This window comes from Theobroma cacao, chromosome 9 (genome assembly GCF_053813885.1).
Source record: "Theobroma cacao isolate CCN51 chromosome 9, ASM5381388v1, whole genome shotgun sequence".
Classification (NCBI taxonomy): domain Eukaryota; kingdom Viridiplantae; phylum Streptophyta; class Magnoliopsida; order Malvales; family Malvaceae; genus Theobroma; species Theobroma cacao.
This window is the reverse complement of record NC_142647.1, coordinates 43,777,654-43,805,427: the sequence shown is the minus strand read 5'-3', so window position 1 is coordinate 43,805,427 and position 27,774 is coordinate 43,777,654. Positions and strand designations below refer to the sequence as shown.

The 27,774-nt window shown below is 32.2% G+C and overlaps 1 protein-coding gene across 1 annotated transcript; it reads right to left on the bottom strand.

Moving 5' to 3' along the window:
- Positions 1–17,649: 17,649 nt before the first annotated feature.
- MLO3 (Seven transmembrane MLO family protein) lies at positions 17,650–27,490 on the bottom strand. The gene is made up of 15 exons (XM_007015378.3): positions 27,164–27,490; positions 27,020–27,077; positions 26,671–26,897; positions 26,403–26,519; positions 26,219–26,279; positions 19,846–19,934; positions 19,685–19,759; positions 19,381–19,469; positions 19,189–19,238; positions 19,064–19,104; positions 18,780–18,953; positions 18,631–18,666; positions 18,479–18,546; positions 18,240–18,300; positions 17,650–18,159 (listed from the first exon to the last, which is right to left on the bottom strand). Exons 1-15 carry the CDS (start codon positions 27,293–27,295, stop codon positions 17,824–17,826), a joined length of 1,614 nt encoding a protein of 537 aa, XP_007015440.1. The 5' UTR covers positions 27,296–27,490; the 3' UTR covers positions 17,650–17,823.
- Positions 27,491–27,774: the final 284 nt, after the last annotated feature.

Genomic DNA, 27,774 nt, shown 5'->3' with positions numbered 1-27,774 from the left:
TTGTCTATAAGCTTGCTTCAGATTATAAATGGACTTCTTAAGTCTACATACCAAATTTTCACTCCTTAATTCCTAAAATCCCTCAAGTTGAACATATAAACCTTCTTTTTAAGGTTACCATTCAAAAAGGTTGTCTTCACATCTATTTGATGAAGTTCTAAATTAAAATATGCTATAAGGCCATGATGATTCTAAAAGAATCCTTAAAAGACATTAGTGAAAAAATCTCATTATAATCCATTCCCTGTAAATCCCTTTGCTACAAACCTAGCCTTAAACCTCTCAAGTATCTCTTTAGAATCTTTTTTGATCTTATACACCTATTTGCAACCAATTAGCCTACATCTTTTTGGAAGTTCAACTAGCTCCAAACATCATTCTAAGCCATAGAACTTATCTCATCTTTTATTGCATCCATCCACATAGTAGACTGAGGATTATTAATGGCATCACTAAAAGTCACAGGATCTGCCACATGATTGATATCATAATCACTCTCTCTAAGAAAAAACATGTAATCATTAGGAATGGCAAACTTTTTTTGCCTAAAAGATTCCTCAAGGGCACTTTAACCTCATTTTCCTGAACAGGATGAACATCAATAGGAGTAACAACAGGGTCTTGAGGAGGAAGATTTACATCATGTTGCCTAAGATCCCCTCTCTCAATTGCCACAGGTACTACATTACCTTGTGAAGTTAGTAGACGAATGATTACATGTTTTATAAGCTCATTACCATCAACAACTTCAATTATGGTCTTATCAGCAACATCCAACTCTAGAAATTTTGCCAATTATGATTTTACAACTTTAGTTCCACTTGTAGAGTAACAGAACCTATATCCTTTAGAATGGTTTAGGTAACCTATGAAATAGCAACGAGTAGTTCTAAATTTAGTCTTTCATTCGGAAGGATTATAAATTCCAACTTCTGCAAAACATCCCCAAACTTGAAAATGGTTTAAACTGGATTTTTTATCGATTTACAACTCAAAAAGTGTTATAGGAATAGACTTACTCGACACTCTATTAAGAATGTACAAAGTAGTTTTAATGGTTTCACCATAAAGGGACTTGGGATGGTTAGTTTTACTCATCACACTTTTCATCATTTCCTTACAAGTGAGATTTCGCTTTTTGGCACACCATTCTATTCAAGACTGTCAGGTCATGGTATATTGGGCAATAATTCCACACTCTAGTAAGTATTTGGCAAATGGTCCTATGTGCTGTCCAATTGTACCATGTTTGCCATAATGCTCACCCCCTCGGTCAAACTTAACAATTTTGATAACTTTCCCTAATTGTTTCTTTACCTTATGTTTGAAAATTTTGAATTTTTCATAAACATCATATTTTTCATCTATTAAGTAAAGGTAACCATAATGAGAGAAGTCATCAATGAAGGAAACAAAAAACTTATTACCACGCACGATAACTGTAAGAGGTCCACTAATATCAGTGTGCACAATTTTCAGGAGATCGTTGCTACCAGTTGCCCTTTTTATCTTAGTCTTAATCATTTTACCCTTTATGCAATCTACATAAGTGTTTAACTTTTCAAAATCAAGATTAGGTAAAATGCCATCTTTTATCAATCTTCTAACTCTTTCATTAGAAATGTGACTCAATCTTTTATGCCACAGCAAAGAAGAGTTTTCTTTAATAAAAAATCTTTTAAGAATAAAGTTTTCAACATTCATGCAACTATATTCATTATTAGGGACCAAGCACAATCTATATAAATTATCAACTAGCTTAAACTCTCTAATGACTTTAGAAAATAAAAGCAAGTCAACTTTTCCATCACCAATGCCAAAATAATAACCAAGTTTATCTATAACAGAAACTGAAATAAAATTTTACCTAAATGTTAGGATATGAAAAACATTTTTCAAAATAAGTTCAAAAATTTTAAATTTAAACTAATAGTTCCTACATGACTGACATCTATTTCAACATTACTTCCAACTCTAACCTTGGCCTCCCTCTTATTAGGCTTTTTTGTTGCTTTTGAACCCCTATAATGTAACAACAACTTGAATAGTTGCACCACTATCAAGCCACCACAAATTTGGTGGTGCATTAACAAAATATGATTCAAAACAAATTATAGCTAGTGACTTGCCTTTTTGTTTATTATTTTTCTCTAACCAACACTTATACTTGGGGCATTCTTTTTTCATATGACTTTTCTTCTTACAGGAAAACACCTAATCTTTTTCCTTATGGCAGGTTTAGGACCCCTTACCCCTTTAGTCTGACCATTACTATGCCCTTTATTGTCTTGTTTAAGAGCATTTCTAAGTTTTCTAAATTCTTCTAGTAGTAAGGTTTGGAATTGGTGGTAGGCAAAACACTCTCACTCTTTTCTTACTTAAGTTTTTCTTCCTCAGAGACACACTTAGAAATAAGGTCATTAACACTCTAAACCTTATTCACAACATTATAGGTAGTTTTGATTTGGGAAAACTCAATAGGTAAAGAATTAAGGGCATGATGAACAATGAATTTGTTGGGAAGGGTGATGTCATGAGAAGCCAACTTAGTTTGAATGTGGACCATTTTCATGACAAAATCCTTAACCCCCTCCAACACTATCATACTTAATACTCGTAAGCTCACTCATAAGGTTCCTAGCCTCAGACTTACTAGACTTTTGGTATCTTTCATGTGAGACCTCGACCCCTATAGGCCCGTAACTAGGTGTAGACGTGATAACCCGGACTAGGGGTAATTTTGTCATTTTCCTAGTGAGCCCTTAGAAGTATGCTTTTAAACAATATTAAGGCCTAAGTAGGCCTAAGCCATAAATGAATGATGGAAATAAGGGTAAATGATGAAAAAAATAAAAATAATGATGATTTCCAAGGTAGGGGTTAAATGGTCATTTTTCATCTCGAGTCAAAAGTTTTAAGTTTTTATGAACTCAAGTATTTCTAGACTATTATGGGCCTTTTTCCAGTGTCAAAAGAGTAAAAAGATAGCACAAAGGATTGGAGGAGAACAAACTAACTTGTTAAGGGCATTTTCATAATTTAAGTGGAGTTGGATAAGTTTGAGCTATAAATATCATCTTCCAGCAGCTTCTTCTCACATTTCCAGCAGCTTCTTCTTCTTCTTCCTTATTCCCTCTCACATTTCTTCATCCTCCATGAGAGTTCTCTTCAAGCTTCCATAACTATCTCAAACTAGCTCCACTTTTCATGCTTTTGTGTACCTTTTCATAAAACCTTTGTGTTCTTTCACTCTCTCACTTTAAAAGAAAAGTCTTACTTCCATATTCTCTTTCACTAGTTAGGTGTTTTAGAGAGGGAAAGAGGGAGTTTCTATAATAGCTTGAAAATTATTGAAAAGAATTTCAAATTTACAAAGCTACCAAGGTGAGTAGTGAATTAAAATTTATTTTTTAATTGTTGATAATGTCTAGTAATTTGGTTTGTGAGTGTTATTGTTGAGATTGTTTAATCATTTTTAGTGTGACTAGAGTAGTGTAAATAATAGCCATTTAATGGTAGTTGGAAGTTAGTAGGAATGACTAGTAGAACTCAATTTAGAAAATAGCTTTGGAATAGTATTAATGTCAAGTTGGGTTGATGGTGATGATGCTAATGTGATGATAGGTTCCAACGAAGCCCCACCACCTCATTTGGACCATTAGAAGAAGTTGGAGTTGAACAAAGATTTAACGAATACCGATGAGTGAACTTGCATTTTAAAATTTCTTTGGAAATATAAATGTATTTAGGGTGAAACATTTGAATGATTTTATCCAACTTTTCGTTAAAAATATACTTAGGAAACAAGCCTTTGGTGAAATGTTTCTATCTTGTGAAAATGTGCCATATAAATGGTTCATGTGTTATCACAATATGTTGATATGTATAATATGCATTGGATGTTCCTTTTTCTGTGATAATGATGACCTAGCTATGTGCGTGTGGGAGTGCACATGAGTTGATGATGACCTAGCTATGTGCGAGTAGGGAGTGCACATGAGCTGATGATGGTGGGATGGTATGCATGATGATGTATATATATGTGTGTGTGTGTGTGTGTGTGTGTGTGTGTGTTATAGAAAGTTAATGAGTATGGTATATGGTTGTAATACATGTGAATCTTGCATCTTAAACCTTGGAAATTTCTAAGCATGTTCAAGTTGATCTTGTCTTTATAGCTAAATGGCCTTTTCTTGAGAGATTGAAAACTTGTTGTTGGTGTCCTGTTTCTCGCTGCAGCGAAAAACTCTCGGGTTTGGAGGGTTACATTGGCTTGATTCTCGCTACAGCGAAAAACTTTCTGTTTTGTCACCTGAATCTCGCTGTAGCGAGAAACTTTCTATCCAGCATGCTATCTTGTTGGTTGCTTCCCCATTTTCCATTTCATTGACACCACAGTTGATCATGGACTCCCAACGTTAAGAGATTTATTTAATTAGGTTTGAAAGGAGGGGTTTTAGAGAGAAACCCTTGGCCAGTTGAGAAACCCTCGTCCAGTTGATAATTTGAGCCCAAATTTTGCTGCAATGAAAATTCATTCTCGTTTCATTTGACCCGTCGTTTCATTTGACTTGTTTGAATATTACTAAAGCTTTCATTCTTCAAATTCTTTGCTATGTATGGATCTTTCATCATCAAGGGATTAACTCATTAATGGTTTAATGAGGGGTTTTAATAAAAACCAAACTAAATTGCATTGTTTTTGAAATAAGTGCATCATGATTTCTTTAAGCGTTCCTTATCGTTTGCTTGTTTCCTTCCCTTGTTCACTCATTGGGTTTATACTCATCGTTTTCAACTTCATGTTTTCAGATCAGAAAGCAACCGGTAATTAAGTCGAGGTGTCCTTGTAGATTCATTTCCTTGGTAGGTATCTCGGCATTCAATAACTAAACTTTTGTCGAGTCTCTCCGCTGGAAGTCGAGTATCCCTTTTTGTTGTGTATAAACAAACCCGATGTAAATTATTAAGATATATGTTTTAGACAATGTATGTATATTTGATCGAAAATGCCATTACGAGATGGAAATGGTTAGCATTATTTTGAATTGAAATTATGAAATGTAACTTTAATAACTTATGATGGAATGATGGATATGTTATATAAATAGGCTTGCTTGGGCTTAGTAGGCTACGTCCTTTGGGCCTAAGCGCTAGTCATGGCCCGGAATTTAAGTCGTGACATTTCACTTACAACTTCATAAAGTTTTTTAACAATTTCAGTTTTTTGTAACCCACTCAATAGATGCTCAGAAATAGATCTCTTAATGGCATGCAAACACATGCAATTTGCTCTATCCCATTTAGCAAATAACTCTTTTTGCTCAATAATTCTCTTGTCAATAAAGACAGCAGGCTTATCAACACACAAGGCTATGTTTATTTCACTCATAACGAAGGTGAAAGATAAATCTTCATTCATCTCTTAAAGTTAGATCTATTAAGAGTCTTAATAGTAACTTGATTATTATTCACAGTAAAAGTTACTGCTCAATAAAAGAAATGCAACTATTAGTTAATTGGGCAATAACGAAAAAAATTAGCAACAATCCATAATGTGCTAAAAGAAATAACAAAAAAGTCCAGGTGCATTATCATAGACTCCCCTTTGGACAGAAAATATGACATGCTTATAGGCACTCTCCACATAAAGCTAATATGAGAATATTCTAGTTTTCGAAAAGCTTATCCCTTTTAGGTAGACAGACCTTCTACATTGGTATACTCTCAGCCATGATGCTTCATGTCCCATTCTAAATTGCCCAACACAATAACTCTTTTGGGTAGGCGATTGTATAAAGCAATTTAAAGACCATCCCGTAACTTTTTGCTTAAGAAAATAAACCATTAATTTCAATATATGAGCCATTTTAGCAGCCAAGCATGTACATTAATTAATAAAAAATTTTCTTAAATCGAAATTAATTATTTGCCCAAATTAATTCCTTAAATTGCATACTCAACCCAATGTATGCAATGGACCGTTCTTGTTGAGATAATAAGTCTAGGTGTATCTCATTTGGTCCCAATTCGTATTCATTGTAATAAAACTCAGGATCTTGAACTTAACAAAATAAATGCAATATATTCTTTAAATTATGTACATAATTTCAACCTGAGAATATATAAATTTAGAGACTAATCTAAGAAGGGTACATATAACCATTCAACTCAAACATATGCATATTATTTTTCTATTACATTCTTTCTAGAAATATCTTATTAGAAATATTCAGAATAATTGATTAAATGAACATATAAATAAATAAATATTAAATGTGCATTAAAAATTCAAAAAGATAGTACAACATGTAAAGTTGGGCAAGTGGAGGTGAACTGCCAAAAAATATTTTGAGAATTAAAAGCCTAATGGGCCCCACACACTCCACACTCCACACCTAAAAGCAAGCTTCGCTGTTCAACTGATTTTTCTATTTTTTCAACTCTTGATTGGGTTAAATTGGGTCAAATTTAACCAATTTGCGTTTTTATGCTAATTTCTCCTTAATTCTTAGCCTTTCTAGTATTGATGAAATTGATCCTTCTAAATCTCAATTAAGACTTTGTTTTATAATGCCCATGCATTAAAACACATCAAAAACTATAAAACCAAGATCAATTAATCTAAAAAATTAATTTTGAAAACCCATTTTTAACCTGTTTTAAGTTTTCTTCAAAATTGATTGCAATACGGTTATATTTTATATGATTAAACCTAGATATCAACTTTATAACATATGTAAGTTGATTTTAAGAGTCTAATTTAAATTAAAATACACAAAATATAAGTGATTCATCAAAACTAGATTTTGAATTTTATGTTCAAATCAAAAACTTACTATCTAATTCCTATCTCTATTGTACAAGTTAAGAGAAGAAGTTTATATAAAATTAATCTATGCATTGTGAAGAACAAAAACCTTAACCTTATGTTCAGAAATGATGATAAAAAAAAAAAAGATTCCAACAATCAAAATAAGTATGCTCTAACATACAATTTTACAAGGTAAATTCATTAAATTCCTAAATTTTGTTGGGTTTTAATTTCACACAAGTTGCTTTAATACTACATATAAGTTGAATCCCTAGATCCATGTGTAAATATTAGAACACAAAAAACATCAACTATTTATTGCGTACCTATTTGATTCATGGAGATAACTATTACTCTCAGCAGAAAAACAGAGAATTCTTAGTCAAGGCTGAGCCTATTTGGCCTAGCTTTTTTTTCTTTTTAAGCTTAAAAGCTATTATAAAGCTTTTATGAAAAATAATAATTTTTAAAATTAAGATAAAATTGTTTATAAGCTGTTTGGCTAAATAAATTATATAAGTTTTAATTTTGGTTAAAATTTATCATAACGAGTATCCATACCATCTTTAGTTACCTAATAAATCAAAACGGAACAAGTTTGCTTATAGTTTATATATGATTTCAAATGTTAAAAATCAAATAAATCTATAAAGAAATATAACAATTCTCAAAGTTGTATAATAGTAATAGTATTAGATTTTTTTAGTGAAGAAAAGAGAAAACCTTTAAATAATACCTAAATGCAACTTTAAATTTTAGGTTTTTTTCTTTTAATCTTTGTAAGAACAAAATATTCTTATATTTTGCTATTCTATTACTGGGTTTTCTATTTTTTTTCTAGCAATCTTTGTAGAGAGAGATAGGGAAGAGAGAGATCTTGATTTTGCGTTGGAGAAAGATGATTTGCAGAGAGGAGAGGAAAGGGAGATTGATTGAGAGAAAACTATTTTCTGAAAAATTGGTGTGTTTTTAAAAGAAGAGAATAAGCCTTTCCTTAAGCTCTTTTTTTTTTAAATTTGTTTTTTTTTAAAGTTGTTTTTTAAGAGTTTTTTTTTTTTAAATCTATTTGACTTGACTTCTACTTAGATCTGAAAATTTGTGTTAACGTGTCTTAAACGTGTCAGACACGATTAGACATAAAACACGTTAAAGCTAAATACAAATACAATACGTTTAATATTCGTATCTTAAATTTAAAATACATACACGTATACGTTTAATAAACGTGTAATACGACACGACACAATTAACTCGTTTATTAAATGTGTCAATATACAACACGACACGATTAATAGCATGTTTAACACGATTAAATAAAAATATTTATAATTAAATATAATTTTATTATTTAAATTTAAAATCTATAATTATAAAAGTAATTATAACAAAACAAAAATAATAATAATATCAAATAATCACCAAAAGTTAAAAATTACGATTGAGCATGTATAATTATACCCTTTATAAAATTAAAAAAAATCTTATTAAAATAATTATTTAAAATTATTTATATAAGGTTAAATTAGTTTTTAACTATTAATTTTTAATATGTTAATAAATGTGTCACGTATACACATTTAAACACGATAACACGATTAAACACGATAACACGATTAAGTAAACGTGTTTAAACCTGTTTTAAACGTGTTTGTCGTGTCTGACACATTAAGACACGAAAATTTTCGTGTCTTAATGTATCAGACATGATTAGACACGAAACATGTTAAGACTAAACTCAAAATCTGTTTAACCTGTGTTTTCTCGTGTCGTGTTCAAAATTATTATGTCTACTTTTACTTTTAAGAGATAAATAAACTGAAAAAAAGTTAGATCAAACAGACAGTAGAGATTCCTCTTTGCACTTTTCTATTATTTGTGGGTTAAAGAGAAGAAGGGACTTAGTCATATATACATATATAATAAAACCCTAATACAAGCCTCCCATTGAAGACATATTAGGCTATGGTTTACATAATTGTCAAACCATACTAACTTAATTAGACGTGCAAAGTCCATCATTAACTATCAATTTACTATTAATTAGGCTCTCATGATTCGTTTTATAATAAAACTAAATTATTAGTTTATTTTATTAAACTAAAATTATCAATTAATAGAAATCCATATCATAAAAAATTCTAACATTGCAAACAAACCCAAATGGTGATAATAATAATAATAATAATAATAATAATAATAATAATAATAATAATAATAAAAGAAGAAGAAGAAGAAGAAGAAGAAGAAAACATTTGGGTTTAAACCGCTGCTATATATGAATCCAATAGTAAGAAGAACAGGAGACAAGGAAGAAAACATTGAAAAAAGATTAAAAAAGGAAAAGAAGGTCAAAAAGAAAGGCCCTCGAGACTCATGCCGGTTACCTTGGTGTTTGCTTGCACTGAATAGCCAGTGCTTGACAAACACAAGACAGGAGCTTTTTTGGCTTTTAATTATTTTACATATAAATAATTGAAAACAACAAAAAATGTAAAATAGTGTCATGGGATTGTTGTTTGGTTGCTGTTTTTAAAGCGCCCGGATTCATCGTACCCTTTACCATCTGTCCATTTCACTCTCTAAACCCGATGTGTTACTTACAATGACCTTACAATCCCATGCACTATTGTTTGCTTCACGTAATTGCCTACACATACGCCAAATCTTTTGGTGTCAAAACAAATGCTATTTACCTTTTGCTTTTAAAGGAAAAGATGCCCTTTTACTTTTCCCATTAGGATACATCATTCCCGCTTCAGAACTATGTGGAACAATGCCTTTCAACTCAAATTAGACCATTTTTGTTTAATAACATTTATTGGTATTTGTTTAGCAAAATTAATTAGTTAGTAGAATATCCTACTCCTTTTGTTCGAACCAAAAAATAATAATAATAATTGATCTTGTTTTTGCATATATGGGTACACCCTTTGTACTTGGTCTAATTATTTAGATAATGGATACCTTTTTCTTTCTTAATGTACATCAAACAAATTCATCTTAACCAATTATTATATGCAAACAACCTTTTTGTTATTTGCTTTTATCCGTTAATCTTTTTTCTTTTAATTGGGGGAGAAAGAGTCGAGAGATTCGATTATTAGAGAAGAAGTTATATATGCACCTATTATTGAATTAGATACTCAAATGCTTTTTCATCAATTTTAATTTTTGGTTAAAATTATGCATATTAGTATCTCTCTATATATATGGTTTCATTTATTGATATTTTTCTATTTATTTTTATTTAAAAAAATTATAAAAAATAAAAAAGAGATAAATAACAAACAATAAAAATATCAACAAAATAGAATCTTAGATTCCACAATAAGAGATAATCGTTTCTCATTTTATAAAATCTATCCTTCTCATTTTAGGATTCAAACATGAAACTTTCAATTTGGAGTATCAATAATTTTAACACCAAGAATCTTTGCTTGAGAATTTTTTATATAAATCATAAAATGACTAATTTTTTGTATACAAGTAAGAGCATTGAGAACAAAATCTAATTTTTTACACAAATCATACAGCATATCATTTGAGTTAAACCCAACTACTAAGAGCAAGCTAGATTGGTTCACGGGGATGTTCTCAATTTAAAAAATGTAAAAAAAAAAAAAAAGGATGTCAAAGAACCCACACAAATCAACTGTTCTTAATATCTAGATATACATTAAACAATTATTTTGAGTATTTCATACGCTCAATGATTTATTGTTTCCCTTTTTTGCTATCAAGCCTTATACTCCACCCTTATCATTTGAGCTAAACTCACCTAGCAATGATTTATTATTTCCATGTGAATATAGTAAATGCCTTGATCTTTATTTTTCAATTATTAGGTAAATTAAAAATATATAGTATTTAATATCACAAACAACTAAGCTCACTATGATGATAATAAAAAAAAAGAGTTAAATCAAATGTTCCCTAATGAATTTAAAGTTGTTAAATTATAAAATAAAAGCCATATCTTGATTTATGCCGCACATATCTCTTTCGAAAATAATAATAATAATAATAATAATAATAAAAGGAATGCAAAGAGAGAGAGAGAGAGAGAGAGAGAGAGAGAGAGAAAATGAAGGGAAAAAGAAAAAGAAAATGGAGATCTTGCGCTTGGTAACAAATTTGCAATCAAAATAATTAAGAGTGATATTAGTGGGTCCAATATTAAGGGGACAAATGGTATCCCATAATCACAGACATGCAAATGGGAGCATCTCACTCATAATTGGGTGCTTTTCACAAAGCTAACATAAAGTCACACATACATCATTTTCTATGGATAAATATTAACCTTCAAAAAAAAAATTCTAGTTTATCTATTATAAATAACAAAACTTTGGTCTTGTTTTGGGCCAAGATTGCTTGTTGCCAGTCAAGGCATTGATACTCATAAGCTAACTGTCTAATCTAAAATTTTTCGGAATTATTTCTCAACTTGCGAAATTAGGACAATATATATTGTATTGTATTTATTAAAAATAATGTCTCTAAAAATTAATAATAACAAAAAAAATCAACAATAAACTCGAAATGAAAATGGTTATAATATTATTGAGGGCACTAATGAATCAATTTCTTATTGATAACTAACTATTAATCTAAATTTTAGTAAGGGAAAGAGATGAAAAAGAGATGCTTCTTTATGTGTAACTCTCCTAACCAATAATATAGTATAATATAAAAATTTGTTGAGCTTTCATAATCGGTTGATTATGTGATAAGGATAGATCGTTCTCGACCAATACAAACCCAACGCGACTCGTCATTCTTGTTGAATCAGCCCATGTCACCTTTCTCTATTTAACAAAAACAAAAGGAAAAACAGAAGAAGGAAAAATGGTAGCCCAGCCAAAAATTTTCTATCTTATGGGGAGACAAGACTTTTCTCTTCCTTCCCCATATTCTGACCCCGCCCTCTAAGACGAAATCCCATCAGCCATCACTCGGACCGGGCAATCCCCTAGATGTTTTAATTATTAGAGTATTTTAGGCTGCTGACCATAGTTCATGAAATCTTTGTGTCCAAAAATTTTAAATCAAAAAAATGGGTCCAAGTTCATACAACGGCATGATGTGCAATTTCAATGGCAATTATTTTTATGTGTCTTTTGTTCGTTTCATTTTCCATCAATAAGATCAAGATTATAACCTCTAATATGTGAAGTTTGGATTACTAATAGTTTAATTTTTTTTAATAAGCTACTAACAGTGGGTGGTGGCACAGTAGCGGTCACCATCACTTAATTTTTTATTTTATTATTATTATATATATATAATTACATATATAGTATGATTATTTTTAGATCATCTTTCATGTAAAATTTTGAATTCGTTCTTGGTTACTAATAGTTTAATTAAACGATTAAGGTAAGAGTAATAATAGCTTTAGATGAATTTCTTAGGTTAGACTTGAAGTTAGGTTTGCTACTGGGTTTTAAGAAGCTAATTGGCCGCTATAGACTCCTAATTAGTTCTTTTTGTTTTTGCCAAATAGGTTCTCAATAAGATTAGTCTACCCATAAACTTAATTTCCCGTTGCTATAGATATTTTTGTTCTAAGCATATTAAGGTTAACTTCATATAATATAGATCATTATTACATTGTGAGTCTAACAATATTAAAGACAGAGAAAGAATTCCTAAGTATATATTTGCATTATTTATACACACTACCATTATTATTGTTTGTGTCAAAGTTGAAATATTTACGAATTAAAAATACATGGATCATGGAGTGAGACAATGAAGTACATAACTAAAATACCAATCTCATAATCTATAGCCGAATAAGAACAATTTCCAACTAGTAGAACAGGTTTTCCTAAATAGAAATTATCCAAATAATTGTAGATGTTTGAATACTAAATAATTTTTCTTTCTACATATGTGAGATTCATTGGAATTTAAGTTATATAACATTTTTATTCAATTTAACATTTTTCATCGAAGAACTTAAACTTAAATTCTCTACTAAAGCATTTGAATTTCAATAGTTCTCCACATAAATTATATAACATGAGGAAATGGTATTTCCAATGGTTATCGTTAATGACACGCATCCTCCTTTTATATTAGTGGGGGAGTCGTGCACAATATAATGAATGAGGTGCATGCATGTATGAGGGTCATTAAGATGATAACCTAAATTTCAAACCAATTTGGTTGAAGTTAATTAGTGTGTATGAGCTGATTGTCAATCAACTTTCTACCATATTAATTGTTTTTATCTAATTTATCTTCAACCATATGACTTTTAATATTTTTGGTATATTTTGGGGCATGAGAGAGGGCAAGGGGGCGGTGGGAAGGTCAATTTATGGCTCGTCCGAAGGGGGACAATCGAGTCACCCGGTGTTTCAAACTTGTTTTGGGATGATGTTGGAAAAGAAATAGGGCCTTGATAGTTTAACATCCATTTCCATCAATACTTATGCACGATAAATTTTGTTTCTTTGCTTTGCTCCCTCCAAGACCTACAATGCCACAAATGAGTTCTGCTCTTGATCCTAACAAGTCAGAGATTATGCTATCAAACTCTAGACACTTATTTAATTATTATATTAGAGAAAAACCCCTCTCAACTCTACAAGAATTGCAATCTCAATAATTCATGTAACCACTGTTGATGCTAGGGAACCACAATTTTAGCAAAGCCCATGTTTCTTTTTTACTTAATTAGATGTTACATATTTCAAAATCCACGGAACATTTTCAATTTTAGAAAATTTTAATTTGTAATAACTAATATTTTAAATTCAAATTCTACCATGTGAGAATTTAATTTAAGTTTGTGTTATTTTCTCTAGTTATTTCCTATTATCAATAATTTGCTATTTGGTTTCTTCTACCTTCAAAGCTTATTTGACGGATTATATTTTTAATATCTATTAATTTTTTTTTTGACAAGTAGCTTTAATAGCTTGCAGGGAAGTTCCCTATTACAGAGTTTGGCTTAAAGTTATTATGCTAATACATAGCAAAAGAACAACCTCAGCCTCATACAAAATACAAAAGAAAACCAGCAACACAACTACACATAATCGAAAACAAACCAAGAAGTTCAACCTCCCCTGTATCATTAGTGAGTTGTAAGCTAGTCAAACTCATCATCCGAGACCACTATTACAAAGTCTCAATAGCAGCTATTAGATCATTCTGTCGTCACAGCACAAGCAAAAAAACGCAGCAATAGAACAGCTTCACGACGTAGCAGAAATATAAATAATATCTGCAGAATTTATGGTATGATATGAAGTAGCTCAATCTCCTTCAAAACCCCATCTTTGGTCAGCTGTTTGAGCTCAGTAGAGTATGTATGATCTTTCAATTTTTTGTCTTTCTTTTTAAGGACTCAATTCTAAGTATCTACTTTCTATATTTCCATGATGCACTACATGGTTCACCCTTCCATTTGACTGTGTTTAATGAATCACTCTCCACAAGGAATAGGAATCATTCCATTTAGATGAAACAAAAATAATAAAAACTTCAAGTACAGCCATAAGTTCTGCAAAATTAGCATCATGTGCACCAGTAGGCTTTGAGAACATGGCCTTAGTTTCAGCTAAATCATTCCTCAACACTCCTCCCATGCCTGTCTCCCTCAGTTCCCTCTAACTGTCCCATCAACATTAAATTTCAAATACCCTACAAGGGTGCAATCCACTCCACCACAACAACAATTTTTAACATCTATTATGCTCGTTAAAAATAAAAATAAGTAATAACATGTTAGGTTAATTATTTTCAAGATCATTTAGTAATTTTTTGATGAAAAACTATTCAAATATTCGGTAATTAGAATTTAATTAATTAAGTTAAGATTGTTTTGAATGTTTAGATATTCGTATATGAATTTAAAAATTTATCTATCTCATCTTTATTTATCTTGAGTACATGTGAAAATTCATTAGATTTAAATTACATAAAAAATATAACTTTTACTCCTTATATAAATTTTATAACGAGACATAAACTACACAAAATATTTACTAAAAATCTAATCGTGTGATTTTATTACTTCTTTTTTACACTATTAACGGGTTAGTAGTCATTGGGCCAAGTGGGCAGCTATGTTTCTCAAGTTTGGCCTCCTTTCTGATTGGTATAAAGTGTAAAGTGCAAGCCTACGTAGAATTGGTTGAGTTGTAAACTATTGCTAGGCAAATGGGCCGACATGTTGTCGGTTTTATCTAAAGATGTGGGACTGCCAACTTTCATTATGTTTTGTCGGAAGCGCCTTGGCATTGCTAACGTCACTGTCATTTTAATCTGATCAAATTGGGCTTGACCCGTTACAATGTTTGTGGGACTTTTATCTTCCAAATGTCCCCAAATGGGCCTATCCTTTTCTCTGTCTGTGTCTGATCCGTAAGGTCACTCTCTAGTATCTAGCACAGCATGTTTACAGTTACCACCGAGATTTGATCATTCTACAAGGTAAAATCCTTATCATCCGAAATCGCTAATCGTCAGTTGCCCTACAATCGATCCGCTTGCGAATGGCGCCAAGTTTTTGAATGCGATTTTTCATGGAAGAATAGTTACTTTGAACGCATACGTAGTTGGGTAGGTAGGTGACTAGGTGGCATTAGGCATGTTGATCTTTTAATGCAAATAGCGGAGATTCAATCATTTATGTGTAGAGAGGCTCTTATCTGATAGAGAGGGAAACAAGTACAACGTGATTTGCTAGGGGTATATGCAAAGGAAAATTCGAACAGTTCTTGAATTGTTAAATGTTGCGGTAAATGACGATGAATAACATGTAGAGAAAGTTTACAAAAAATGTATCAACGGAACAAAATGGATAATAAGATGACAAATATTAAGTAGGAGAGAATTTGAGGGAAAATATTTGGAAAGAGCTTTGAAGAGGAAGTCTACTGATTTTGAAAGTGAGTTCTTAATGAATTGTTAGAGCTCTTATATATAAATCAAGTAAGAGCCATTACTCAAGAGTAATATGTGCATAATAGGACAAACATATTACCTTTTAGTGTTGTAAAGGGGGTTCTTGTGATAGGGAGAGGAAGTGTTGCAAATAAGTAAAAGATGCATTGAAGGAGGCGGAGAGAAAGATCGGAGTAGTTTCTAAATTATTGAGTGTCGTGATAGGAGAAAAATAGTAAGAAGAGAATTAGATAGATAATTTAGACAGAGAAACTTTGGAAGAGTATATGTTAGCTCTTGGCGGAAGAACCCCTAAATGAATTGTGAATGTTCTATATATAGTGTCAAAAATAGTAATTACAAAAAAAAAAAAAGGCTTTAATGCACGCAATGAATAATTTTATTAAGAAGAGTTTTAATGTTGAGTAATCGTTACTAAAAGTTAATATTGAGTAACGTTTAGAAATCCATTATGTGATCATTGAAGTAATTAAATGCAATAAGACTTGTTCTCGAGTAGAAAGTGACAAAGAAGATGTATACGTGAAAAGGTACAATAGAAGAAGCTGTATGTGAATAGGTACAAGAGAAGAAGGTGCATGTGAATAGACATACGAGAATAAGGTAGGAGGGTGAAACACTTATATTTCAGGAAAAGGTTAAAAGGAAAACCTTTTAACTACATCCATATCTAAGTCACCAAGCCAAACTCTCGAGAAGATTTCAAGATGAAAGTAACCCATGAATCCTACCACTTATTCCGAGTTATTTTCACTATCATCCATATGAAGTGGTTATTCTGTGCGAAGTAGCTGTTCTACTTGTATTTGTTATTGCATATGGAGTAGTGCTCCACTTATTCTAGTTGTTTTGTGTGAACTAGCGCTTCACTAGCGTTTCACTCGTTCAAGTTGTTTTACGTGAAGTAGTACTTCACTTGTTTTTGTTGTTTTGCATAAAATAGTGTTTCACTTGTTATGATTGTTTTCATTATTCTCTATATAATATTATACTATAAAATAATTCTTTAAAGAATATATATTAATCAAAATCAAGTATCTACAAGCGTATAGTGGGATAGTAAGTTTTCTAGATATTCAAGTCACTAATGACATAGTGGATTTTAGATATTCAAGTCACTAATGGCATAGTGGATTTCATAATTCTCAAAAGTGTCACTTGTTCTTGAGAAAGTGAAGAGAAAAATACTAGTCCTTCAAAAAAATATTAAAAAGATAGATTTTTTATTTACTTTCATATTCAAATCACTAAATCAAACTCTTCAAAATATGTTAAGGGTGAAACTAACTCGTGAATATTGTCACTTTTTTTGAATTACTTTTATTACTGTTCATATAACAACGTAGTTACTCTATTCATTTGATTGCTCTCATTGTTCTTTGCAAAGCAACATGCTTATTGTGAACTAAGTATATATAATAACAATGGGTAGCATGTTAGTAGCAAAATCACGGATCTATAATGTGTGTTTCGAATATTTAACTTAATAATAATGCATGTATCTCTGTTTAAAGAGTGAAATTCAAGACATTTGAGATGTGGAGATGCTAATAAGTATCTAATTAGAATTTCATACAATACAATAATACAAAGAATTAAAGAAGCAAATTTCCTTTTCTCTAAGTTTTTTATCATTACGAACTTGTCACAAGGACCTGAATTACGATTCTAACATATATATTTTCAATATTTACATGTGTCAAAAATCTCTCAATTATAATTAAAACCTTAGCCATATGCGAAGCTTAATACTATTATGGTTTTTTTTTTCCAGATAGTTCAAAAAGTCAACACATCCTTATTATCTTAATTTATTTTGCTGACATTGGGTCTTTTATTATGATCAAATGGCAGTCCATCTGGTGTTTTAACCGTTGTTCTAAAAAGAAAAATGAATGACAAGATTGTCATATCTTCGAAATCGTGGTTATTTCAATTGGAATTTTGAAGACATCACAAACTTTACCCGTTAAGACACTTTAGAAACCTAATTGAATCACATTTTAAAGACTATTCACTAATCCACTATACAGAGGAACAGAAATGGCACTGGAAATGATCAGAGAATGTGTAATCTTATGTATTTACTGGTTAGCTAGGGTCTTCCCCGTCGATGGCATTTCTATATCCACCACAGTGGGAATTTTATTCACAGCAGGGCCAGCTGCTTCTTCTTGTATCTCTGTATCTTCTTCAACAATCTCAGTTCTGCTAGGAAAGCTTGCGATTTCTGACGAAGTTGGCGCTCGATGTTGAGTTGATAGATCCGAGGAAATGCTTCTGTTGCTGTTGGAATTATCATTGCCAACGCGTGAAGCTCCGCCTTGGTTTTTCCGTTTCTGCTTCACTCCGGCGTGCCACTGTCTTATAGCATTAGCTGTATGCTCTTCAAACAGTGCGCTCTTGAAATTGGATCCCATCTATATATATGAAGAGACAAATTAATTTCAAGTTAATTTTGCTGGTTATAGGGGGGCACATATAAACCAGATGCATTTACCTGGGTCACAAGAGCGTAAAGTGGAAGAGTAATGTAACTGCACAGGACCTGAACTGTCACCCTGGAAAAAAGATTTGTCCCAAATGTTTAGATTCTATAATGAAAATCTAGTTGTTCAGTCTGGGAATGAATGAATCGAGGTATCTATTTGATTAATTTTTTTTTCATAAATAACAAGAAATTTTGTTTAAACTTTTGGAGAGGTAGGAACTTAAAACAGAAAAAGAACTGGAGCTTACGCTAACACCATTCTGGTAGCGATTATTCCTGGGTGTTCATGGTAGCAGGACTTTATTCCATATTGTGACTGAAAATTAAGAAGAAAGTGAGGTTCAAAGTGAAAAATTGAAGGAAAAAAATTGTCTAGAACTTCCCATATTCCTATACATACCGTGACCCAGACGAAAAATGCAGCCTCAAATGCATTCTGGGAACAATGAAATATTCCAGTGTTATTAATTTCAATGATAGCAGTAGAATAATTATCAAGAAAATTTGAAAGAACTTCTTTTGGATTCAAAAAGGGAGAATAATTAGTACCATGAATAAAGTGTAGTGCAAAAGGGTCAAGAAAAGTTTGGGTTGACTGAGCCAGAAGAAGTTGTCGTTGGGTTGCACCAAAGGGGCACCTTGAATTACACTGTTCTGATCTTTGACTTGATGTGCCATTTTTGCTACAATTACCTGGAGCTTGGTTCCTAGAACCAGCACTAACTAGAGACTCATATATGGCAATGTTAGGTGATTCATGAATAAACTGCCCGATTGAGGATGATTAGATTAAGGAGCCATAACATTAAAGCACTAAATTTTTTAATACTTACTGTCAATGGGAGAAATGATACCCATAGAAACACATTCCAACCTGTTGAAGTTCAAAATTTTACTATAGAACTTGGAACAAATGTTGGAGATTTGCAGCTTTTATAATTGAGGAATTCCTACTCACCATGTACGTCCACCAGCAGGAAGATAACAACTAAAAACCACATTAAAGGGCTGCTCCATGAAAAGCAGAGAAGAGATGGAAATAAAGGAAAAAAAAAGTTTAGGATATCAGAACTTTAAAGAACACTTGTGCAGCTTCTAAATCTATGCAGCTTAACGACTAATGGATACAAGACAAGCACAGATTCAGTACCTGATGCCAACTACAACTTTGAAATCATCCTCCAATGATCTTTGTATGTATTTTTGGAAATTGAAGGTAGTATTTGTTGATAAATGAGCCTACCAAATTGCATGGAAATCAACAACGTTTATTTAGTATTCCGAACAAGTGAAAGGCTACAAAAACATGACAGTAATTGAATTCTTCATATTCTGAAATTGTGATTGGATTTACCCATTTGTATAGAAAAGGAATATATTCATTTTTTTTTAAAAAGAAACCAACAAAAACTATGGAAAATTGATTAATTAGAATTAAGTAATGATGGACTAACAGAGATGAAACCATGGCGTAAGGTAAGATAGTCAACTTTTGCTACAGAGCTGAAGAACTGTTGAAAGAAGCATTTCTGCACCAATCAAATTAATTTATCAGGGAAACATATTCTTCTCATTGTGAATAAGAAAATAATAGAAATGCAAAAAGTAAACTTACAATCCACAGAAGGATTGATGTCTCTGCACATGAATTCATATGCCTACGCGCAAAAGTCGTTTGCCTTGTGAATCTAAAGCGATTAGGATCTGATTGAACAGTTAAGTTTACAAAACAAAAGAAAAAAAGAATTTTATTAAGACTTAGATATCATATCATAAATATGCTAATTAATTTCATTATTGTTATACTTCAAACTTTATGCAATACAAGATTTAAAGCATTGAATTTTTTCATTTGGATATATATATATATATATAAAGAGAGAGAAAGAGAGAGTTACATGATTAAAGGTAATTATTTTTATTTCATAAGTCTCGTGTCTCATATCTAATATCTAAATTAAGTTGAAATATTAAATTTTAATAATCGAGTGTTATTCTCATGGCATATATTTGACAATTCATATATGCATTTTTAAATTTTGTACAACTAGTAGATTTTTAATTAATACATTTGTTTACAGTTAAAAATATGGATAATATGTATCTAAACGTTTAGTTCAATGATTAGTATATGATTTTACTCAAAAAAAGAGAAGAAAATATTTATTATGAGCTTAAATTTTGGGTTTCGTCAAGTTTTCTTTGTTTGAACTGTTGGAGGAGTACTTGAAGAAATGAAAGAAAGTAAGGAGGAAATGAAGGAAAAGAATTTGTTGAAATAGTGACCTTAAATCTAGAAATTCAATTGCTGATGAGTGGCGGGAGGAACCAGAAAGGTTGAAAGTTGAAGAAGATGTGCAAAACGATGTCGGATATATCTCTGTTGTCATAAGTTTGTGAAACAAGACTTTATATATCGTTTTAGTGTTTGTTATGAGAGCATGCGACAACTTGTAGTGTCGTTTGCTCAAGTGTTATTTTCTTTCTAAAACACTCAACTCGAGTGTCGTTTTGAGTCCTTTGTTTGTATAGGCCAATGTTTTTCTTTCTTTTTTTTCTTTTGTAATCGTTAGTGCACAGCAAACAATGACTCGTTTTTTGTGCTTTGTTGTCATATTCTGTTGTTTTTGTTTTGCCAATGCTAAATCCTTGGAGGTGGTTTTGAAGATGAGATATAAATTGTCTTTCCTGTTGTTAAAAGCGCGATAATTTTCTAGAATATAATGAATCAATTTCCTCTCTAAAAATGGCTTTGTTGTTGTTCTTCATTTTTGGCTCTCTTGCTTTTAAAATTTGAGTGTTCTTCTAGTATTCTTTCATGGTATTTCAGTAATTTGTTTCAAGGAGCCTATAAAACTTTTGTGGTGTGATCAAAATGGTATGGCTACAGCTAGCTTTAGTGCAGTAACACCCCCTGTCTTTATTGATGTTAACTACCTTTTCTTGGTAGTGAAAATGCATTCATACCTCAAGGCGTTTGATTTGTGAGAAGTCGTGAAGACAAGTGAGCTACCTATTCAAAGGCATGCCAACCCAACTATGGCTTAGATCAAACAACATTTAGAGGAGGTTGTAAAGCATTATAAAGCTTTGATTTGTCTTCAATCAGCTTTGTCAAACACTATATTTGGGAAAATCATCAATCTGAAGGATCCTAAGCTCTTCTAGGATAGTTTGAAAGAAGAGTACCAAGGAAGTGATCGAACCAAAGTCATGCAAGTAATGAATTTCTCAAGACAATTTGAGCTTATCAAGATGAAAGAAAAAGAGACCATTCAGGAGTCTGCATACAAGTTGTTGAAGCTTATTAATCAACTCAGAATGCTAGGACAAAAGGTTTCTAATAATAGAATTGTCAATAAAATTTTAGTGAGTATCCTTGATAAGTTTAAATCAAAAGTTTCTTCTTGGGAGGATTTTAAAGATTTGACAAAAATCTTTAGGAAAGAGCTGATTTCTACCTTGCTAGCTTTTGAGCATAGCAAAGCTCTTAAACATGAGGACCTTGTTGAAAATGCCTTGGTTGCTAAAACTAAGGGCTTAAGGGTTAAGGCTGATGGTTCTAAGAAGAACAATAGCAAGGGTATCAAATCAGGTGCTGGGAAGCAATGAAAGAATCAAGACAAATTTCCTCCATGTACTCACTGCAAAAAGACTAATTATACTTCAAAGTATTGTTGGTTTAGGCCGAATGTGAAGTGTCAAGGCTATAACCAACTTGGACATGTGGAGAAGGTGTGTAAAGCCAAGAATCAGGAAGTTGAGGGAAAGCTATAGTGGCTGAAAAGGCTGGCGATTTAGATGAGGCATTATTTATGGCTAAATTGGATGATGGTTCAGCAGATAGGAGCACTTGGCTTATTGATAGTGGCTGCTCAAACCACTTGACAAGTAATGCAAATCTTTTCACTGAGCTTGATAGAAGTTTTTGGGCTCATGTGAAAATTGGAAATGGTCTTTATATGAAAATAATTGGAATAGGCACTGTAGGAGTTGAAACTGCAACCGGTATTAAGTTTATTCATGATGTACACTTTATGCCTGAAACATATTAGAATCTACTTAGTGTAGGGTAACTGGATGATAATGGATATGCTCTGTTGTTTAAGAATAGATGGTGCACTATATTTGACTTTACTAGTGTTGAGCTACTGACAGTTAATATGAGGAACAAGTGTTATCCAATGAATTTATTGGAAATAAAGCATCAAGCTCTTTACACTGAATATGATGCCTGAGAACTCTAGCATAAGAGAGTTAGACATGTGAATTACACTTCATTGTAAACAATGTCTTTAAAGAAGTTGGTGATAGGTCTTTCTGGTATTGTCAAACCCAAGAAGCTGTGCAAGGCTTGCCAATTTGGTAAACAAACCAGGAAACCCTTTCCTATGGAAAGTAAATGGAAGGCTACATAGAAGCTGGAGTTAATTTATACAGACATAAGTGGTCCTATGAAGACTCTTTCACTGAATGGTAACAGGTACTGCATCTTGTTCATTGATGATTTCTCACATTATTGCGGGATTTATTTTCAGAGGAACAAGTCAGAGGCATTGAAAAGGTTTTCTGAGTATAAGGCACAAGATGAGAACCTCACCAGCTCACCTTAAGGACTGATAATGGGTCAGAATACAGTGTTAATGAATTGGAGAGCTTTCTAGCAACATCTGAGATCCATCATCAACTAACTGTCACTTACAGCCTTCAATAGAATAGTAAGGCTAAAAGAAAGGATAGGATAATTGGTGATATGGCTAGATGCTTGCTGTTTCAAAGAAATCTACTTGAGAAATTCTAGGCTGAAGTAGTTAATATTGCAAACTACATCCAAAACAAAATGCTTACAAAGGCACTGACACTCAAAACTCCATTCGAAATCTGGTATGATCACAAACCTTGTATCTCTCATTTCAAAGTCTTTGGTCATGTGTGCTATGCTCGAATACTAGAAACAAAAAAATTTAAGTTTGATTCAAAAGCTCTCATTGCTTTACATATTAAATACAGTGAATAGTCAAAAGGTTATAGATTGTATGACTTAGAATCAAACAAAGTAATTATTAGTAGAGATGTGAATTTTGATGAGAATTAATGCTGGAATTGGGAAAAAAAGTCTGTTGAGAGTCTTACTACTACACCTATCACTAATGATAATCAGCTGCAATCTAAAAGTGATGATTCTTTTAACATTGAAGATGAGACTAAAGCTGTAAGAGGGACCAAGACCTTGGAAGACATATATAATAGATGCAATTTAGCTGTTACTGATATTACCAATTATGCAGAAGCAGTGGTTGATGAGAGTTGGAAAAGGGCCATGGATGTAGAAATTTTCATGATCAAGAAGAATGATGCTTGGCTGCTTGTAGACAAACCTTCAGATCATAATGTAATAGGAGTCAAATGGATGTTAGGACCAAGCTAAACCCTGATGGTTCTATAAATAAGTATAAAGCTAGGTTGTTGGTTATAAGGTATGCCCAAGTCTATGGAGTAAATTACTGGAGACCTTTGGTCCTGTTGCAAGACACAATACTATTACAATGTTAACAGCTTTTTCTGCAAGAGATGGAAGGAATGTATACCATTTAGATGTAAAGTTAGTTTTCCTAAATGGTTATCTAACATAAGACATGTTTGTTGAACAACCTGAAGGTTATGAAAAACCAAGGTCATAGAATAAGGTCTGTAAATTAGTTAAGGCATTGTATGGTTTTAAGCAAGCACCTAGGGCATGGCATGACAGGAGAGATGCTTATTTCACAGGTTAGGGCTTTTTGAAAAGTGTGAATGAATCAACTTTATATGTGAAATTGTCAGGTAATACTGCTGCATTAATTGTTACTGTGTATGTTGATGATCTTTTAATTACTGGACTTGATGATGATGTACTGCAAGAACTCAAAGTTAGATGATGAATGTGTTTGAGATGATAGACCTAGGGTTGATGACTTATTTTCTGGGCATGGAAGTTCTTTAAACCAGTGAATGAATGTTTCTGCATCAAACTAAGTATGCAAAGGATATATTAAAGAAATTTAATATGTTCTCTTGCAAAGTAGTAAGTACTACACTAGCATCAAGAGATAAGTTCAGCAGAGAATATGGTTTTATTGCAACAGATGGTCCTACCTACAGAAGCATAATAAGTTCACTACTTTACCTAATAGCTACAAGACTTGATTTGATGTGTTCTACATGTTTACTGTCCATATTTATGCAAACTCTTACTTTGCTGCACTTTACAACTGCGAAAAGAATCCTCAGGTATGTTAAAGGTGCTGTTGATTTTGGTCTAAGGTATATAAAGCATGATAGTGGAGAACTACTTGGATACAATGATAGTGACTGGGCTGGGTCAATTGATGATTCTAAACGTACAGCTGGTTTTTGTTTTTCATTCAATAGTGTTTTGTCCTTATGGAATTCGAACAAGTAAAGTGTTGTTGTTCAGTCTATTGCTGAAGTTGAGTCTATTGCAACAGCAGCAACAGCAAATCAGTTGAAATGGCTAAGAAAGGTACTAGTTGATCTTGGTTTTAAATAAGAAAAGGTACTGTGATCATTGTTGACAACCAATCAACTATTGCTATAACCAAAAATCCAGTTCATCATGGGCAAACTACGCACATTACTGTGAAATACCAGGCTCTCAGAGAGGTTGTGAATGAAAAGAGGTTGAACTTAAGCACTGTAACAATGAGGTTCAACTAGTTGACATATTAACAAAAGGCCTACCCAAAGAAAGGTTTGAAACTCTCAAGACTTGTCTTGGAGTTAGCCAGATTATAAGTCATGGGGGAGGGTTGAAACAATGACCTTAAATCTGAAAATTCAACTATTGATGTACGGCGAGAAGAAACAGAAAGGTTGAAGGTTGAAGAAGATATGCAAAATGATGCCAGATAGATCTCTATTGTCATAAGTCTGTGAAACCGGAGTTTATATGTCGTTTTAGTTTTTATCATGAGAGCATACAACAACTTGTAGTGTAGTTTGCTGAAGTGTTATGTTCTTTCTAAAACACTCAAACTTGAGTGTCGTTTTGAGTCCTCTGTTTTCTTAAGTCAACGACCTTTTTCTTTTCTTTTTCTCTTGTAATCGTTAGTGCACAGAAAACAATAACTCGTTTTTTGTGCTTTGTTGTCATATTCTATTGTTTTTATTCTCCCTATATTAATTCCTTGGAGGTGGTTTTGAAGATGAGTATATAAGTTCTCTTTCCCGTAGTAAAAAGCGTGACAAGTTATTGGAATATAGTGAATCAATGTCCTCTCCAAAAATGGCTCTGTTGTTGTTCTTCATTTTAGGCTCTGTTGCTTCTGAAATTTGAATGTTCTTCTAGTATTCTTTCAGAATTACAGGGAAAGAGTGCACATGGTAAGTCAGACCTGGGCAAAGGTTGCCAGCAAAGAAAAAGAAAGGAAGGGAGAGAATTGATGATTTGGCGTGCCGTATGGATGAGGGATAGTCATGTCAAAGCCTTTATTGTTTAATGATAATACAATAATAATTAATGTTTATATTTTCTGTTTGGCGTAAAATATTTGAGTTATTTTCACTGATAAAAGTAGATGAAGAAATTTGAAAATTTAATAAATTAAAGTGCAAGAATTAAATCTAGACTTACTGAAACAAAAAATTGGTATAGGTACTTTTCTTGAAAGATTGCAACTAATTATATTATCAACATTGAAAAAATATAGTTATTAGTATAATTTAGGAACAAATAATTAAATATTAATATGGAAGGTTATAATATTATAATTTAGAGATATTAAAATTAAAATTTTACTTTCACCCTATCTTGTTCACAATATTCTAATTATCATGCTGGCAACAACTCATTTAATAGAAATGATAAACAATTCAAGCAAAATATAACTAGCAATTAAGTATCCCTATTCCCTTCCTTCCTAAAAGGTTACATATATATGTATATATGTTCACATTTAGTAGAAAAAAAGAGATAGCCGTAAATTTACCGTTGGCAGCTTGGTATTCCACCGTTTGAGTCTCCTTCTCCCAGGCTTTCCAACGCCTCATCTACCAAGGAAGATACATTGGGGATTGATGAGAACATAAACAGTCAAAGAAGGGAACTTAATGTTTCATTAAAAAGAAAAATAAATATGTATTAATTAATTAGTGCTATATTTTATGTTGTACCTTGGCCCTTCCCAAAGCCATTGTGACCACACTATACACAATTTGCATAGCTGCTAACACAAAAAGAAAGATGCTTAACTGGTTCGCCCCATCCTGAGATATCAGCGATGTCATTCCCTGCAAATTGAATCCGATTAGTTACATTATCGTAACTCCGTTTTCTTATTTCACACAGAGTACAGTAAAGCTATTTCATTCCACTCTTTTAGGTCGAGAAAAGTTCATCTTCTCATAAATGACAAAAAAGAACAGTTTACAAAGTACAAACCTTGGAATCGCAGTAACTAGAAGATTCAGAAGCGTCAACAGCCAATGTTCTTTCATGTAATTGGTGGCTCCATATTTGGTCATATCCTATTGCTTTGGTAGTTTTTGTGGATTGACTTTTATGGCATGGAAGCATAGTATTTGCCAGTTTATTGGGTATACAAATTTTGGAGAGAGAGCTCTGAGCTACTGTTAATATCAGAGACATGAAACCCAGCACCATGAGCACTGCACCAAACCAACAACAGAAAAAGATGATCGAAACAGGCAATTTCAAAGTTCACTCTAGTACATCCTTGCGGAAGCACAGCCCAATTTATCAAAAGACTGTGTTCTGAGCACTAATCTACCTGATTTAAGCTTCTCCACAGCCTCAAAAAGCGCAGTTTTCTTATGTCCCTTGAGCCACTGCTTTGTACAAAAATGGTGACATGTTTAAAATTTTCTCTTTGACCAAATATTTCTAGCATAGTTCTTTGAACAAATATACCTACTTTCGAAATGAGATGGATCAAGTGTTCTATCAAAATGGAAAGGGCGATGAAGACGAAGCAAACGGTAGCCACAGCCCAAGTAGGCGTCTGTTGAAGAGTGCGAGTACTCGCGGCTCCCTCTCCGGCGGCCATGTTCCTAAGTTTTTCTCCTCAACAACTTGATTTGCATCGAGAAAAGATTAATAAACATGGCAATTATAACCATTTAGAGTATATCAGAAATGAGGCTAAGACCTAGTTAATCATGACCGAAGAGGTTGGGGGAGGAAAAGAAGTGTTGAACGCTTCAAAGTTGACAAGACTTTGGCGGGTTTTGGGGCGGTCAAGTCAATGCAAGCCGCAGCGGTGAAGGTCTTAATTATGCCATGTGAATACTGGTTTCTATTGTCTTTGAAACTTAAGGTGGTATGTAAAATATTTTTAAGATTTATACTTATTTAGAAAATGAAAAATTTATTAAATATGCAAAATATTTTTCAGATCAATAAGAAAAATAATCATTTACATCATTGAGATGCATAAGACATTTTTTGGAGAATAGAAAGAATGCTTTTGTGTAGTACTTAATAGTATGGGTTTGATTAATATTAATATTTAATTTAAAATATTAA